This window comes from Rosa rugosa, chromosome 6, assembly GCF_958449725.1.
Source record: "Rosa rugosa chromosome 6, drRosRugo1.1, whole genome shotgun sequence".
Taxonomy (NCBI): domain Eukaryota; kingdom Viridiplantae; phylum Streptophyta; class Magnoliopsida; order Rosales; family Rosaceae; genus Rosa; species Rosa rugosa.
Window position 1 is genome coordinate 51,356,054 of NC_084825.1, and position 13,081 is coordinate 51,369,134.

At 37.2% G+C, this 13,081-nt stretch overlaps 3 protein-coding genes and 1 long non-coding RNA gene across 4 annotated transcripts; 1 reads left to right on the top strand and 3 right to left on the bottom strand.

The window, feature by feature from the left end:
- Positions 1-1,276: 1,276 nt before the first annotated feature.
- On the bottom strand, positions 1,277-2,206 carry LOC133715497 (heavy metal-associated isoprenylated plant protein 39). Its single transcript, XM_062142011.1, has 3 exons — positions 2,020-2,206; positions 1,802-1,880; positions 1,277-1,712 (listed from the first exon to the last, which is right to left on the bottom strand). The coding sequence occupies exons 1-3, from the start codon at positions 2,026-2,028 to the stop codon at positions 1,492-1,494; spliced, it is 309 nt and encodes a 102-aa protein (XP_061997995.1). The 5' UTR covers positions 2,029-2,206; the 3' UTR covers positions 1,277-1,491.
- Positions 2,207-4,767: 2,561 nt separating this feature from the next.
- On the bottom strand, positions 4,768-5,803 carry LOC133718426 (heavy metal-associated isoprenylated plant protein 31). Its single transcript, XM_062145262.1, has 3 exons — positions 5,615-5,803; positions 5,325-5,403; positions 4,768-5,259 (listed from the first exon to the last, which is right to left on the bottom strand). Exons 1-3 carry the CDS (start codon positions 5,618-5,620, stop codon positions 4,931-4,933), a joined length of 414 nt encoding a protein of 137 aa, XP_062001246.1. The 5' UTR covers positions 5,621-5,803; the 3' UTR covers positions 4,768-4,930.
- Positions 5,804-6,583: 780 nt separating this feature from the next.
- Positions 6,584-8,286, bottom strand: LOC133717375 (uncharacterized). Its single transcript, XR_009849583.1, has 4 exons — positions 7,782-8,286; positions 7,295-7,420; positions 7,050-7,094; positions 6,584-6,766 (listed from the first exon to the last, which is right to left on the bottom strand). It is a non-coding gene; the product is annotated as an uncharacterized LOC133717375 (long non-coding RNA).
- A 1,185-nt stretch (positions 8,287-9,471) lies between these two features.
- LOC133716529 (uncharacterized) lies at positions 9,472-12,691 on the top strand. The gene is made up of 6 exons (XM_062143232.1): positions 9,472-9,953; positions 10,558-11,117; positions 11,292-11,484; positions 11,609-11,673; positions 11,765-11,973; positions 12,074-12,691. Exons 1-6 carry the CDS (start codon positions 9,846-9,848, stop codon positions 12,433-12,435), a joined length of 1,497 nt encoding a protein of 498 aa, XP_061999216.1. The 5' UTR covers positions 9,472-9,845; the 3' UTR covers positions 12,436-12,691.
- The last annotated feature ends 390 nt before the right edge of the window (positions 12,692-13,081 follow it).

Below are 13,081 nucleotides of genomic sequence, written 5' to 3' on the forward strand. Positions count from 1 at the left end.
CCCCCTCACCAACCTCCCACCTTCTCATTTCATTCAGGCTTCTGAAGATGAAGGGTTTCTTCTTGCTTGGGTTATATAGAGTTTGGTAAACGTAACCTCACGTCTTGTGTTATTGCTTCTTATAAATGAGCAAAAAGAGTCTGAAATGCCAGTAATGTTGTGCTTTTGCTCATATTTTACAAAGTTTCAGGTGCACAAACGATCTATTAAATTGATAATGCCCTCTATCTGCTTGTTTTGGTTCTATATTGTTAATTGCCATCATCATTCTTTAAGCTGTAGATGAAAGTGTTTTCATTGTCACTTTGCATCACACACCAAGAGTAAATTGGTTTCTGACTTTCTGTTGCTTTCTCAGACATAAAACATATTCTTATTCTCGGCACTTATCATCACCATTATATAGAACACTTTTTGGTCACCATTGTAGTCGTGTAGTTGATATTTAAGTGCAAAGCAAGAATCTCTGGCATTGGCCATGACTGGCCTGTTTTTGTAGTTATTACAGGTTAATAAGCATCATAGCCTAACAGGACAATTCAATTCAATTCAATTCAAGCTAAATATTTATTGATCAATTCTGTTTGTAGGTACTCTCCTTATAATATAGTTTAATAGAAATGCTGCAGGCCGTAAAGGGCTAGTAGAAACTAGAAACAAGATTACATGTCCTTTGTCAACTATTTGAATGTAACAACACCTAGTATTTAGCTTAACATCATGGATCCTCGGCTAGAATTTAATTATTTTTTGGAAATTGTTCGTTCGCGGTGACAATTATGGATTCATAATCTATAAATTTGTAATACCCGACTTTATTTTTTTAAACCGAGGATCCAATGGATCTCAAGTTAGTGGAGTAATCAAACTTGGGTTGCGTTTTACGGTTTGATTATCAGCCAGTCATACTCTTCGAGACGGCAATCAGCATCAAACTTCAAACACAAGTAGCCCAGATCAAAGAGGCATGGGAAATGACTGAGCAGAGTCGTCATTTCCAGCAGAATCTAATAATTCCACGCTTAATTCCAACCAACCTATCTCAGCCTCCATAAATCTAAAATAAAATAGAATAAATCGTCTCAAATTCTCAAATCTAAATTCAATTTTCATGTGAATGCATGCAATGCTTGTCTGTTTTATCTCAGTAGGCAACACAAACGTGATGCCGACATATTCCTTGCCAATTTTCTTATATTACAAATAAAGCCAAAATTGACGATCTTATCAGCAATTTAATTTTGCATAATAAATCTCATCGCATAGTCTCATACCATTTCTGAATCTGGACAGCTTCTTATTTACATTTTACATCGCCAAGAAAACAAAATTATCAAACCCTTACATTCCCGAAAAGTAAATTTTACATTGCATTAACGCATGTAAATTACAACACAGCTTCACCCGGAAGCAGACTAGTTTCACATGAACGAGTCTATCACTACAGGAAGTTGGCCTACCATTACAGGAAGTTGATCGACGAACAGGTGTTTATTTTTTGTCTTCCTTCTTTTCTTCTTTTTTCTCGCCCTCTTTCTTTTCGTCTTTTTTCTCATCTTTCTTTTCTTCTTTCTTCTCTTCCTTGGCTGGACCAACAGATATTATGTCGACTTTACCTACCTTCTTCAGCTTCTTCACCACTGCAACTGTGTCCATCATCCCCACCACTGTGAGCTTCTGGTCCTTCAGATCTGCCGCGATCGAATCAATCCCTGTTCACCAAAAAAGTTCCAGAAAATTAACAAAGAGAATCACTCAGATATTACTATGAAACCGATTGATGATAATTCATGGCTTATACCAAAGATATCTGCCGCAGCTTCAATGGCTTTCTGCTTTGTTTTCTCATCAGTCATGGTCAAGACCTTCAACACCACCTTCTGCTATGCCAAAAATCAAAGAAGGGTTACAGATAGACTTGATGATACTGTGAAAACGAAATTAAACTGATTGAATAAAAAGAGAGCATATGTATATAAACATGTTGTGTTAAACTTGGCTTGAAAAGAAGAACAGCACCTGAGCCATGGTGACTTGTTGAGAGGAGAAATGTGAGAGCACAAATGAAAACTGAAGAAGACAAAGAGAGTTATAACTAGAAAGAGGCTGAAACCAAGAAAAAATTGTGGTTTGGTGGTGTTTATAAAGAGGGTGGAGGAAATGTGAGGCTCATCTGGGCTTGGGTTTTTGGGTTTGGCATGCCAAAAAGAAAAGGAAAAGGCTAAAACTTGATGTATAGGACAATTGTTTGGTATGGTCATCATAGAACCATTTGTCCTCATGGTAACCAAAACCATGTGTGCTCTGAGGAACAACATGTCCAATAGAAAAATAAACCACCGTGATTATAGAATTTTGTTAGGGTGTTTCTAAATGTACCCAGCAAATTTCTTAATACACCCAGCTACAAAACAATTGCCCACTAATTTCCAATTTTACCCTTATTTGAACCCAGCACCGGTACGCCGACCGTCGCTGACAACTTCCAACTCCTCTCTCTCAATCTCTACGTTCTCACTCCTCTTTCACACTCATTACCCTTTCATTTTCATTGCCTTCTCTTTTCAAACCCAAATCCAGAATTTTCACCCACCTTTTATTCCGTTGTGTTGAATTGTTGTGGAATTGGGTTTTATGAGATATGAATGCCAGTCGGTTGCAATGGGCATCCTCGCCTGCCCTGAGCACTGGGCTCGAAACGTCGTCGTCTTGTTCGAAGCTGGGTTTTGTGAACTTTCGCGAAGGCGGTTGTGGAGATAGCTTGAAGACGAAGAAGGGTTTGTTTGTGATAAAGGCGATGGATGTGGAGGGTGCGAGAACCGTGAATTTGAATGGGCACGCTGGGGATTCAGGTAGTTTTTGAATTTGGGGTTTTAATTTTTTATTTTATCAAAACCATTGTTTCCCGACAAATTAGAAGACAACTTTTTGTAATCGATCCTCAATTCATCCATGAAGGGCCGTCTGGGTCCTTCAATTCTAACAATTCTGCTTGTGTTCTTCGTGGCTTGAAAAGTTGAAGGCTTTGGACTTTCTCGAGTCAGAGAGAAAGTCTCAAGCTTTGGACTTTAGAGAGAGAAAGGGCTCTCCTTTTTGAAGAGGCAAAAACGTTTTTGTAAGAGAATGAATGAATGACTCAGGTGAGGAGTTGAGGACTGCTGGCTGAGCATTTTTCCAACAATAGGGGTAAAATTGGAAATATAGAAATAATTTTTACTTGCTGGGTCTACATAGAAATTTGCTGGGTACATTTAGAAACACCCTTTTGTTACATAGAAAAATGAAACATTCGGTGAATGTATTTTCTTCATCGTCAAAACCAAAAATCTTATATGTCGAATACACTTGAAATGATGATAATTTAAATGACTAAAGGATGATTGTTTGAATTTTTCGTGGTTGCTTGTAATTTATAAGATAAACTCGCACTTTACTTGTGATTAAAATTTTGAGAGAAAATCTCATTACGGAACAATGGTAAATACTTCTTTTATCATACGATGATATGATTTGATGCCAACCTGTTTGATGTCAACCTGTTTGATGTATCATTTCCTTATTGATTTGTACCTGTCCAAAATATACAGTGCCAAAAAGATGAAAACTGTTGTATCAAATTAATCTGAACCTGAATGGATGAAACAAGTCGGTGCCTTGGCAGGCAAGTTGGCTGGGCCACTCCTTATTTTGGTACCTGTTCCATCTTTTCAAGATTCTCTTCATTCAGAAAGATATAACGCCCAACTTTCTTCACTTGCTTTAGAAAAAAAGGTCCGTATAATGAAAAATAAATGCCAGATCTTGATCAATTCCACTCTAGATGGTCACAACAAGTTCATAATCCTACTGGTTCATAATTATGACTTTGAATTTTGGATACGACCTGAAAAAGGTTCTGGAAAGAAACGAAAGGAAAAAGAGGGATGCCATGAATAAAGAAGATGAAGATTTTGAACGCAACAGCAGTGCCATGATGATGATGATGATGGCAGCAGCAACAGTATTCAGTTTTTCTTTGTTCGAATCATTCAACTTTTGTCTTCCTCTTTAAGAATCAGTTATGCATGTGGTGCTTGTGCCTCAAATTGGAAGTTGAAATTCAATATGTTTCGACAGGTAATGAGGTGTTTAGTTTTTTTTTTGAAAAATAATGATGATGATGTGTTTAGTTAGTTGAACTAATTCAAGTCAATGACTTATCCACAATGATTAATTAAGAAGATCTCGAATATTTTGAAACTAATCATAGTCAAAACGAAGTTTAAAAATGGAGAAATATAACCACTATTTATCGGTAATATTTAATAGGGAGAATAGTCACTTTGGTCACTCAACTATGACTCATTCGACACTTTAGTCACTGAAGTTTCAAATATATCTGGTCACTGATTTTCGACATAATAAAGGTTGAATTCATTTCATTCTCAAAAAAAAAAAAAAAAGGGGTTGAATTCATTCAACTCGGTTAAGTATCTTATTGTGTTTATAGCCTAAAAATATTGGGCTGGACCAATTCAGGCCCGTTACACCTTACAAGCATGGAATGGGTCCTGTCAAAGCACGGCCCAAGAAGGACTACTCTGTTTATAATTGGTGTAAGCGGGCCTAGTAATTATAAAATTGGGCTAACCCAAACACATTTCGAAGCCCAAATGAGCCTGCTTTAACGGGTCAGGCTGGACCGTCCCATTTCACATCTCTATCACAAAGTGATACTTCATAGAACAAACCAATTAATCAAAATGCTCAGGGCAAAAAAAAAGCGTCTTGCGATGAAAAACTTGCTCGATCTTGAACAACAATGTAGAAGATGGACTTCTCAAACAAATGAAACCTCAATACACAACATGAAAACGAAGCAAAAGAAGCCGGAAACTTGGATGACAAATCAAATAGCAGCAAAACCAAAATTGGTAACAAGAAAGCAAGCTCACATAATAGTGCAAGCATGTGGATTGTCATCACTAAAGAGTGAAGCAATGGCCTCATCGGACGCCACGGCGACTGAATAAACTGCCGGAGTGTGGAAGAAGGTGTGTACACCGGTGGTGGTTTCGTTTTTGTAGGTGTCGTAGTAATGGTTCTTAATGTATGTAGGGTACTTGTAAAATGAGGCATAATGTGAGTAACCAGGAAATGGCCATGGCTCCACTGCTTTTCCAGCTCGCTTAATTGCCTTTAGCACTTTCCTTTCATCCAACGCGTACCCTCTCACGCTTATCTTTTGGATCTCCATCTCTATTTCCACTACTTCGACACCTAAAGCAAAGAAATAAATCATTTTCACCAAGTATTTGAGAAATGCGGTTCAAAACTGGATGTACCTTTGAGCTTGAAGAGAGCTTTCTTTAACTTGGAAGCACATCCCTGACAGTCAAGATTTGGAACTCTCACCTCCACCATCTGCAAAAACCACCCACATCATATCAAATTTCCAAACCCTATTGTCTTAATAACTTCATTCAGTGCTTAAATATATATATATATATATATATATATATATATATATATATATATATATATATATATATATCTGTTTCTTTTCAAAAAAAAAAATATATATATCTGTTTCACTAAGACATAGAGAGAAGGAGGAGGAGGAGAAGAAACTTACAGACATGATCCTGTGCAAATCAAAATTCTAACCTAAGCTAAGCAGAATGCAGAAAAATAGTGCTTAGGAAATGGAAAATAAGCTAATGAATTAAGGAAACAAGAGGACCAGTATTATATATAGGAGAGAGGATTATTGGATTTTGAAATTCGAGAGAGGCTTCATATCACGCGTGGATTGTGCTCAAACCCCAATGCTAATCTTCTTAATCCTTCTGATTCACTTTAGCATATACCCTACTGGCCTACTGTGCAATTTTCCATTGCAATTGTCACACGCTCTTGAAATATGAAATGATGAAGGTCACTCACTCTCAACTTACAAAGCAGCAAAACCATATTGACAAGTAGGGCAGGAGCTTATGATAGTTATTATTATCAACCAGGAGGTCCAACAAACATGGTACTACTTGTTAATTAGTTTAGCAACACCCTAAACATGGTCTGAGGGTTAATTAATTTGCTATGATGAATCTTACTTTGTGAAAAAGAAAAAGGCTTTTATGTATGAGTTATACACATCAAGGTCTCTGGAATTGGCTGTGGATTCTCTGTAGTTGACCAGAGGCTTTTGTTGTTCTGTCTCCAAGGCACTACACCAATAACGGGCTATAGAGACGCCCAAGTTTTGCCACAAGAGAAGCACTAGGGACAAATTTACGTTAAAATCCGTCCCTACAAGTATGAGTGACGAAGTAATAATTCGTCCCTAATTCTTGCGTCTCTAAAAACTATTAGAGACAGCTGACCCCAACTATCCGTCTCTATTAATTAAAGGCTGCCACATGGCAGAATGTGTCAGAAAACTTAGAGACACTGTATTCCGTCTCTAATAGTATTAAATATAATATAAAAAAAAGTCTGCTTTTTATGTATTATAATTATACATAAAAAGCAGAAAAAGTCTGAACAAACGATTTATAATTTTAACAACTAAACTAAAATTTGTATTTAAAAGATACATACAGTGAGTTCAAGTATTACACTCTAGAACTAAAAGATTAAAAAAAAAAAACTAAATATTCTTCTTCAGAAGTCAGTGTAGCTGCAACCTTCAACAAAAAAGACTAGTGAACATACGAACTCTTTCAACATTCTTTCAAGTAGCAGTGATTTTCCCAAGCTTAAGTTGCAGCATCACCCTTTCCCTAAGCTGTGGAAAAACATAATAGATCAGCATAAAAACCAAATGGTGGCATATCATAGTCAATTTACATTTCTGGTTTGAACAAATACTCTCGAGTACAATATGATACCAAGTTGGTCTAGTAGTAAGTAACAAAAGTTAAACCAAATAATCCACAACTATTGCAGCAATCTACTTAGGAAGTTAAGAATGAGCATTGTACATTACTAGCTCGATAATTTGCAAGGCTAATGCAGTGATTGATACCTACTATGCACAATAAAGCTAAATTAAAACGCCCAATCCATACCTGGACAAAATGAAGTGTGAATTTAGCACATCTTTGATCTCCTATCTGAAATCCACAGCAGGAAAAGATAAAAAAGGAACAAGAAAATGAATTAGGTGAGATAGATCTATGTAACATGGAAACTAAGTCAAATATGGTAGTCAGGTACAACCATATATTTAAAACTTTAAAAGCAAAAAGCCTTCTATTGTTTAAGAAATCAACAGAACAACCATGCAGAAGAACACCGAAAACTGATAAATTACCTGACCCTTCTTCAATATGACACAACGAGAATCACCAGCATTGGCAACAACAAGTTGGTTGTTTCTAATAATTGCAACACAAGCTGTGCTCCTAGAAGTTGGACCACTAAAGTCGAAGTGAGACCACTGAAAAACATAACAGAGTTTATATTATGGAATGCATTGACACCATCATATGAAACCTATAGGTATGAGGAATTGAAAATAGGAGTTCAAGTGATTCCGTTTTCTTAAATGTAAATATAATGATACCATTTTCTCAGTGTTCATTATAAGCTAGTTATCAGATTAATTTCAATGTAATTCAATAATCAAAGAAAGAATCTTGCACTTATTTAAGCACACTGATAAAACTATTGCCAATTCTACTTTCCTCTATCAATTGCTACTAAATGAAGGCAATTTTCACAAGCAATCAGAGTATCTGGGTCTTATTCATGCATCCAAATATAAACATCTGAGGGATAGAGGAGCAGGACATTCATACTCTGATTGAAGAGGGACTTGGAAAGGAGTGGGCCTATGGTCCGCATAATTGTTTAGAAATTTCTCCTCGCCATTGTTTCCGCAACTGATTGGTATCAACTCCTCCTCAACAATCTCAGCCAATCGATCCTTTAGGATTGGCAGCAAACAAACACAAGTTTGCAACCTGCAATTTAAACCAAAGGCAGCATACAACCAATCAATAGAAAACCCATCAAACCAAAACCTAATTTCTAATCTGAACCATATAATTTTAACCTAAACAGCAAAATTGAACAAACCAATTGGGAATACTCAAAGCAAACCAAAAATTAAGAAGCTTTCTTTTATAAAATACAGGACGAAGACGAAGGATAGGGTTTGGGGTGGTTTCGTTGAGATATGGGAGGGTGTTGGGGGGTTTACGGAGGTAGTGGAGGCGTGGCGACCTAGAAGACTCTCTGCAATCTCTGAGAGAGAGAGAGAGAGAGAGAGAGAGAGAGACGGGATAAAATTAAAAAGGCATTTCCTTTTTTTTTTTATTGATAGGATGAGGGTTTTATTTTATTTTCTATTTTTACATAATTTAAAAAGTGAGACTCTTGGTATTAGAGACGGAATAACATCGCCTCTAACATTAATTTGTAGTGTGGTGGAGATTAGAGTATGCATTAGAGACAGTTTTATTATTTCGTCACTAGGCATCGTCTCTATAGCCTGTTTTTGGTGTAGTGAGGTTTGAACAGAGCTGCATCAGCTTTAGCAGACTCTGAAAAAGAGTTTCAGGACGGTACAAGAACTACTGGTTATATTAATGTACTGAGAATCTGCTTTGTTTCTTTTTTCTCTTTGAACACAACTTTACTGAATCTCAGAATCCACAGCTTTTAAACAAAGTTGGAGAAATAAATAAAAAAACCAAATATAAGTTGCAAGAACAAAGACTAATCTAACAACACTCCGGCTCTCTTGAGAGCTTCAATACTCCGGAGCACTATAGAATTTTTGCAACAAGAATCCGAGCTACATAACAACTATTTAGTAATTAGCACATTCTACAGGAGGCTAATGATAAATATTCTCTTCTCTATTCTGTCTATTCAAAACCTATGAATGGGTTTAACTTTGCTTTACTTTCAATTTTTGATCTTTGGCATAGCAAACATTGTCATGATTTGTAACGCCTTCTTTGGGAGCATAATCATCCCTTACAAATTTTCACAGATTATGAAAAAAAAAATTGATAAATCAGAGAATGAGATGTAAAAGGTAGACCTTTGACCTTTTGGCTAATTTAGGATTTGTAATCAACTTCAATTAAGGGACTTAATTACTTCCAAGTTCCAACTTTAAAAACCTTGGTTTTGCAATATAATCATTGCAAAAAGGTTTTGTATCCTCTGAAGAGTTTCTTTTTCTTTTGTGTAATACAGGACAATAAGAATTGGTTTGCAAAATTAACAGAAAAAAAATTCTAAAAGTGCCAGCATCCAAAGCCACAGAAGTACAGAACTAAGATTCTTAGAACAGAACCAAGTTCAATAGTTCATGTATAATGCCCATTACACTATTTTTATGAAGTCTACTTTGTAAATTGAATAATACCTATTTTTGGCTAATAATATAATGCCCATTACACTACTGTCCACCTATCTCTCTCTTATTTCACTTCACTTCCATCTTTCTCTTGGTTCCTACTAGTTCCTTTTGGATCTAACGTTTCTCCGAAATTTCCAACCTTTCTTTCTTTGTTTTCTACTTATGGTCATTTTCTAATTAAGAAAGCTCTCTTCTTGATCAAGATTCATATCTCAAAGATTCCATCTTTATTACAAACACCAAATAAGGTTGAACCTTTATGACCTCCAAATAGAACGTAGCCTCAACCAGCCAAAACTGAACCAAACCCATTTCAGAAAACAAGGATTTCCATGTACCCAGTTTCTGAAATCCATGGAATTTGGTTTCTGAATGCTGCAATTGTCAGACAAATACTAGAAAGGGCAAAGAGTGAGTTGAAATGAATGCTGCAGAGGTATGAGAGACAGCAGAAGGTGTCATTTTCCAGAGTCCATCTTGTTCCTGCATGCGCCCATTTATGGAGTCTCCTGTGAGATCTTTTTCGTCTGTGTTGGTCTTCCTCCTCCTCTTCTTCGTCGGCGCGTTTGTCTGCACGCGCCTCCTTAACTCCACCGTAAGATTCTACCACTCCGAGACTAATACTGCTGTTTTCCGGGAAACGTTTTTTAATTGTTTTTAATTTCCGGTGATACTATCGTTTGATTGGAACCTAACATGTGCTTTGCAACCCTAGCATAGTAGCATAGTACTTGATATTAATGGACCTTGTAGCTCCTCAATTCAATAACACGCCTATGCTCATTATGTTTTGCATGTTTTGCATGTGTCCTTGAAATATTAGTTACCCTACGTTGAAATCTCGTGTTTTACAAATGGAAGACTTATAATCAATTCCTAATCAAAATAGTGTATTGCTAAATATTGAGTGATGTAAATAAGCAAAACTTGTGGTAAATAACTAAGGGAAAAAGTTAGAAGGAAAAATGTTTGCTCCAACTTACATCTGTACGATTTGGATATGTTAAGTGTCGCGAACCTTAACAGAAGCTGAGATAGATTAAATTGCTCTGAAAGCTTTGCAATACTAGAAAATTTCTAGTTAATTATCTATTTCTTTTGGTCAATGACATTAATTAGAGTAATATTGATGAATGCACTTGGTGAAATTTGAAACTAGTAAGCCCATTGTTGTTTTTTTTGTGGTATACCCTTCCCAGTTCCTATGGGAAACCACCGGAACATCCCAATTATACCCTCATGTTCTTCCCAAAACGCCCCCAAAGAGACTCGAAATCCCACTCAACTGCACTGACTACCACCTCACCCGAAACTGTCCCTCAAACTACCCCACCACCTCTTCCCCAGACCAAGATCCTGACCGTCCATCTCCTCCCACGTGTCCGGAGTACTTCCGCTGGATACACGAGGACCTGAGGCCATGGGCCCACACGGGGATCACAAGGGACACGTTGCAGAAGGCGAATCATACGGCCGATTTTAAGCTGGTGATTGTAAACGGCAAGGCGTACATGGAGAGATACAGCAAGGCGTTTCAGAGCAGAGACACTTTTACGCTGTGGGGGATCCTACAGTTGCTGCGTAAGTACCCAGGGAAAGTGCCTGACTTGGAGCTCATGTTCGACTGCGTTGACTGGCCGGTGATTCCGTCAAAGAACTTTAGCGAGCCCAATTCTACAGCCCCGCCACCATTGTTTCGTTACTGTGGGGATAACAGCACACTCGATATAGTCTTCCCTGATTGGTCCTTTTGGGGATGGTAAGAATTCTCGACATTTTCTTTGAAAAGTTACATTTATCATTGGTTCGACGTTTTAAATGATCATAATTGATAGTTTAGTAACATAATAATAACTGTGATTGTGTGATCATGTAAGAAGTTGCATGAACATTTTGCTAGTAATGCTAGTGACTTGCCTTGATCTTTGTCTAGGCCCGAAACTAATATAGCTCCATGGGAGAACTTGTTGAAGCAGCTAGAGGAAGGTAACAAGAGGAGCAGATGGGTAGACAGACAGCCTTATGCTTATTGGAAGGGGAATCCGGAGGTCGCAGAAACAAGGCAAGACCTCCTAAAGTGTAATGTTTCCGAGGAACAGGATTGGCATGCTCGCGTTTATGCTCAGGCAAGAGTCAAGCTCTTCCTCTTTAAAACTGTTCCATTTGTACCTATCGTCTGCATTAATGTACCCATCTTTAACCACAATACGGATTATGGAAGCTGACAATGTACTTGCAAATCGACTGCAGAATTGGACCCGAGAAGAAAAGGAAGGGTTCAAGAAATCGGATTTGGCAAGCCAATGCATTCATAGGTACAAAAATCCCACAATACATTAATTCCGGTGTTCATTTGCTTTGTTCCACACATGAAGTAACAGTGTGCTATGCAAATACTAATTGTAGGTATAAGATCTATATAGAAGGATCTGCGTGGTCTGTGAGTGACAAGTACATTCTTGCTTGTGATTCTGTCACCTTAATAGTAAAGCCCCGATACTATGACTTCTTCACGAGAGGTTTGATGCCGGTGCACCACTACTGGCCCATCAAGGATGATGACAAGTGCAGGTCTATTAAGTATGCTGTAGATTGGGGAAACAGCCACAAGCAAAAGGAAAGTGTTGGCTTTGAGGCTTTTCTGAATAGTGAACTCTAACTCAACATTCCTGAATATTAATTTTCTCATATTGCATTACTTTTCATGGATTCTTCAGGCACAAGCCATTGGAAAGGCAGCAAGTAACCTAATTCAAGAGGATTTGAAGATGGACTATGTGTATGACTACATGTTTCATCTTTTAAGAGAATACGCAAAGCTCTTGCAATTCAAGCCCACCATACCTCGAGAAGCTATAGAACTCTGCCCAGAGGCAATGGCGTGCCTAGCACAAGGACTAGAGAAGCAATATATGATGGAATCCATGGTGAAGGGTCCTGCAATCACTAGCCCATGTACCATGCCTCCTCCATATGACCCTCAATCTCTCTTTTCAGTACTTAGGAGACAATCAAATACAATTAAACGGGTAGAAACATTGGAAAAGAATTACTGGGAAAATCAAAATAAGCAATAATAGAAAGTTTTCTATACTTCTAGACAACTATGTATACATATGAGTTATTCTGAGTTGCAATCAGCAGATATAATTTCCACTAGACAATGAAAATTTTTTAGTTATTCAGGGAATGAAATGTAAAAGGTAGACCTTTTGGCAAACTTAGGATTTGTAATTAACTTCAATTACGGGACTTAATTACTTCCAAGTTCCAACTTTAAATACCTTGGTTTTGCAATATAATCATTGCAAAAAGGTCTTCCAGTCCTCTGAAGAATTCCTTTTTCATTTATGTAATACAGGATTTTGCAAAATTAATAGAAAAAAATTTCTTAAAGTGCCAGCATCCGAAGCCACAGAACTGAGATTCCTAAAACAGAACCAAGTTCATGTTTCCTCTTTCTTTTGGCAAGAAGTTCATGTTTTCTTTGTTCAACCATAAATAAACTACTAAATGGGCAACTCATACTTTTGTTGCTTAATGGCTAAAGTAGAGCATCTTTGTTTTTTTTGCTGGGGTTGTACACGTGTACTTGTATACCTGGTTTGTAACTTTGTATTAATGAAATGTTGTTGTTTCATGTTTGCCAAAAAAAAAAAAAAAAGTAGACCATCTTTTTGTCCTCCAGCATTTGTTAAGTCCACAATAGAAACCTAAAAGAGA

Bases quoted from the DNA above. Each gene is read 5' to 3' on its own strand.
- LOC133715497 (XM_062142011.1), bottom strand. The intron at 1,713-1,801 runs GTATAAGCCATG...TTTGGTGAACAG, and splicing joins AGCTGCGGCAGATATCTTTG to GGATTGATTCGATCGCGGCA.
- LOC133718426 (XM_062145262.1), bottom strand. The intron at 5,260-5,324 runs GTACATCCAGTT...TCTTTGCTTTAG, and splicing joins AGCTCTCTTCAAGCTCAAAG to GTGTCGAAGTAGTGGAAATA.
- LOC133716529 (XM_062143232.1), top strand. From the start codon at position 9,846: ATGCGCCCATTTATGGAGTCTCCTGTGAGATCTTTTTCGTCTGTGTTG. The intron at 11,485-11,608 runs GCAAGAGTCAAG...AATCGACTGCAG, and splicing joins ATGCTCGCGTTTATGCTCAG to AATTGGACCCGAGAAGAAAA. The intron at 11,974-12,073 runs AGGAAAGTGTTG...CATGGATTCTTC, and splicing joins GGGAAACAGCCACAAGCAAA to AGGCACAAGCCATTGGAAAG.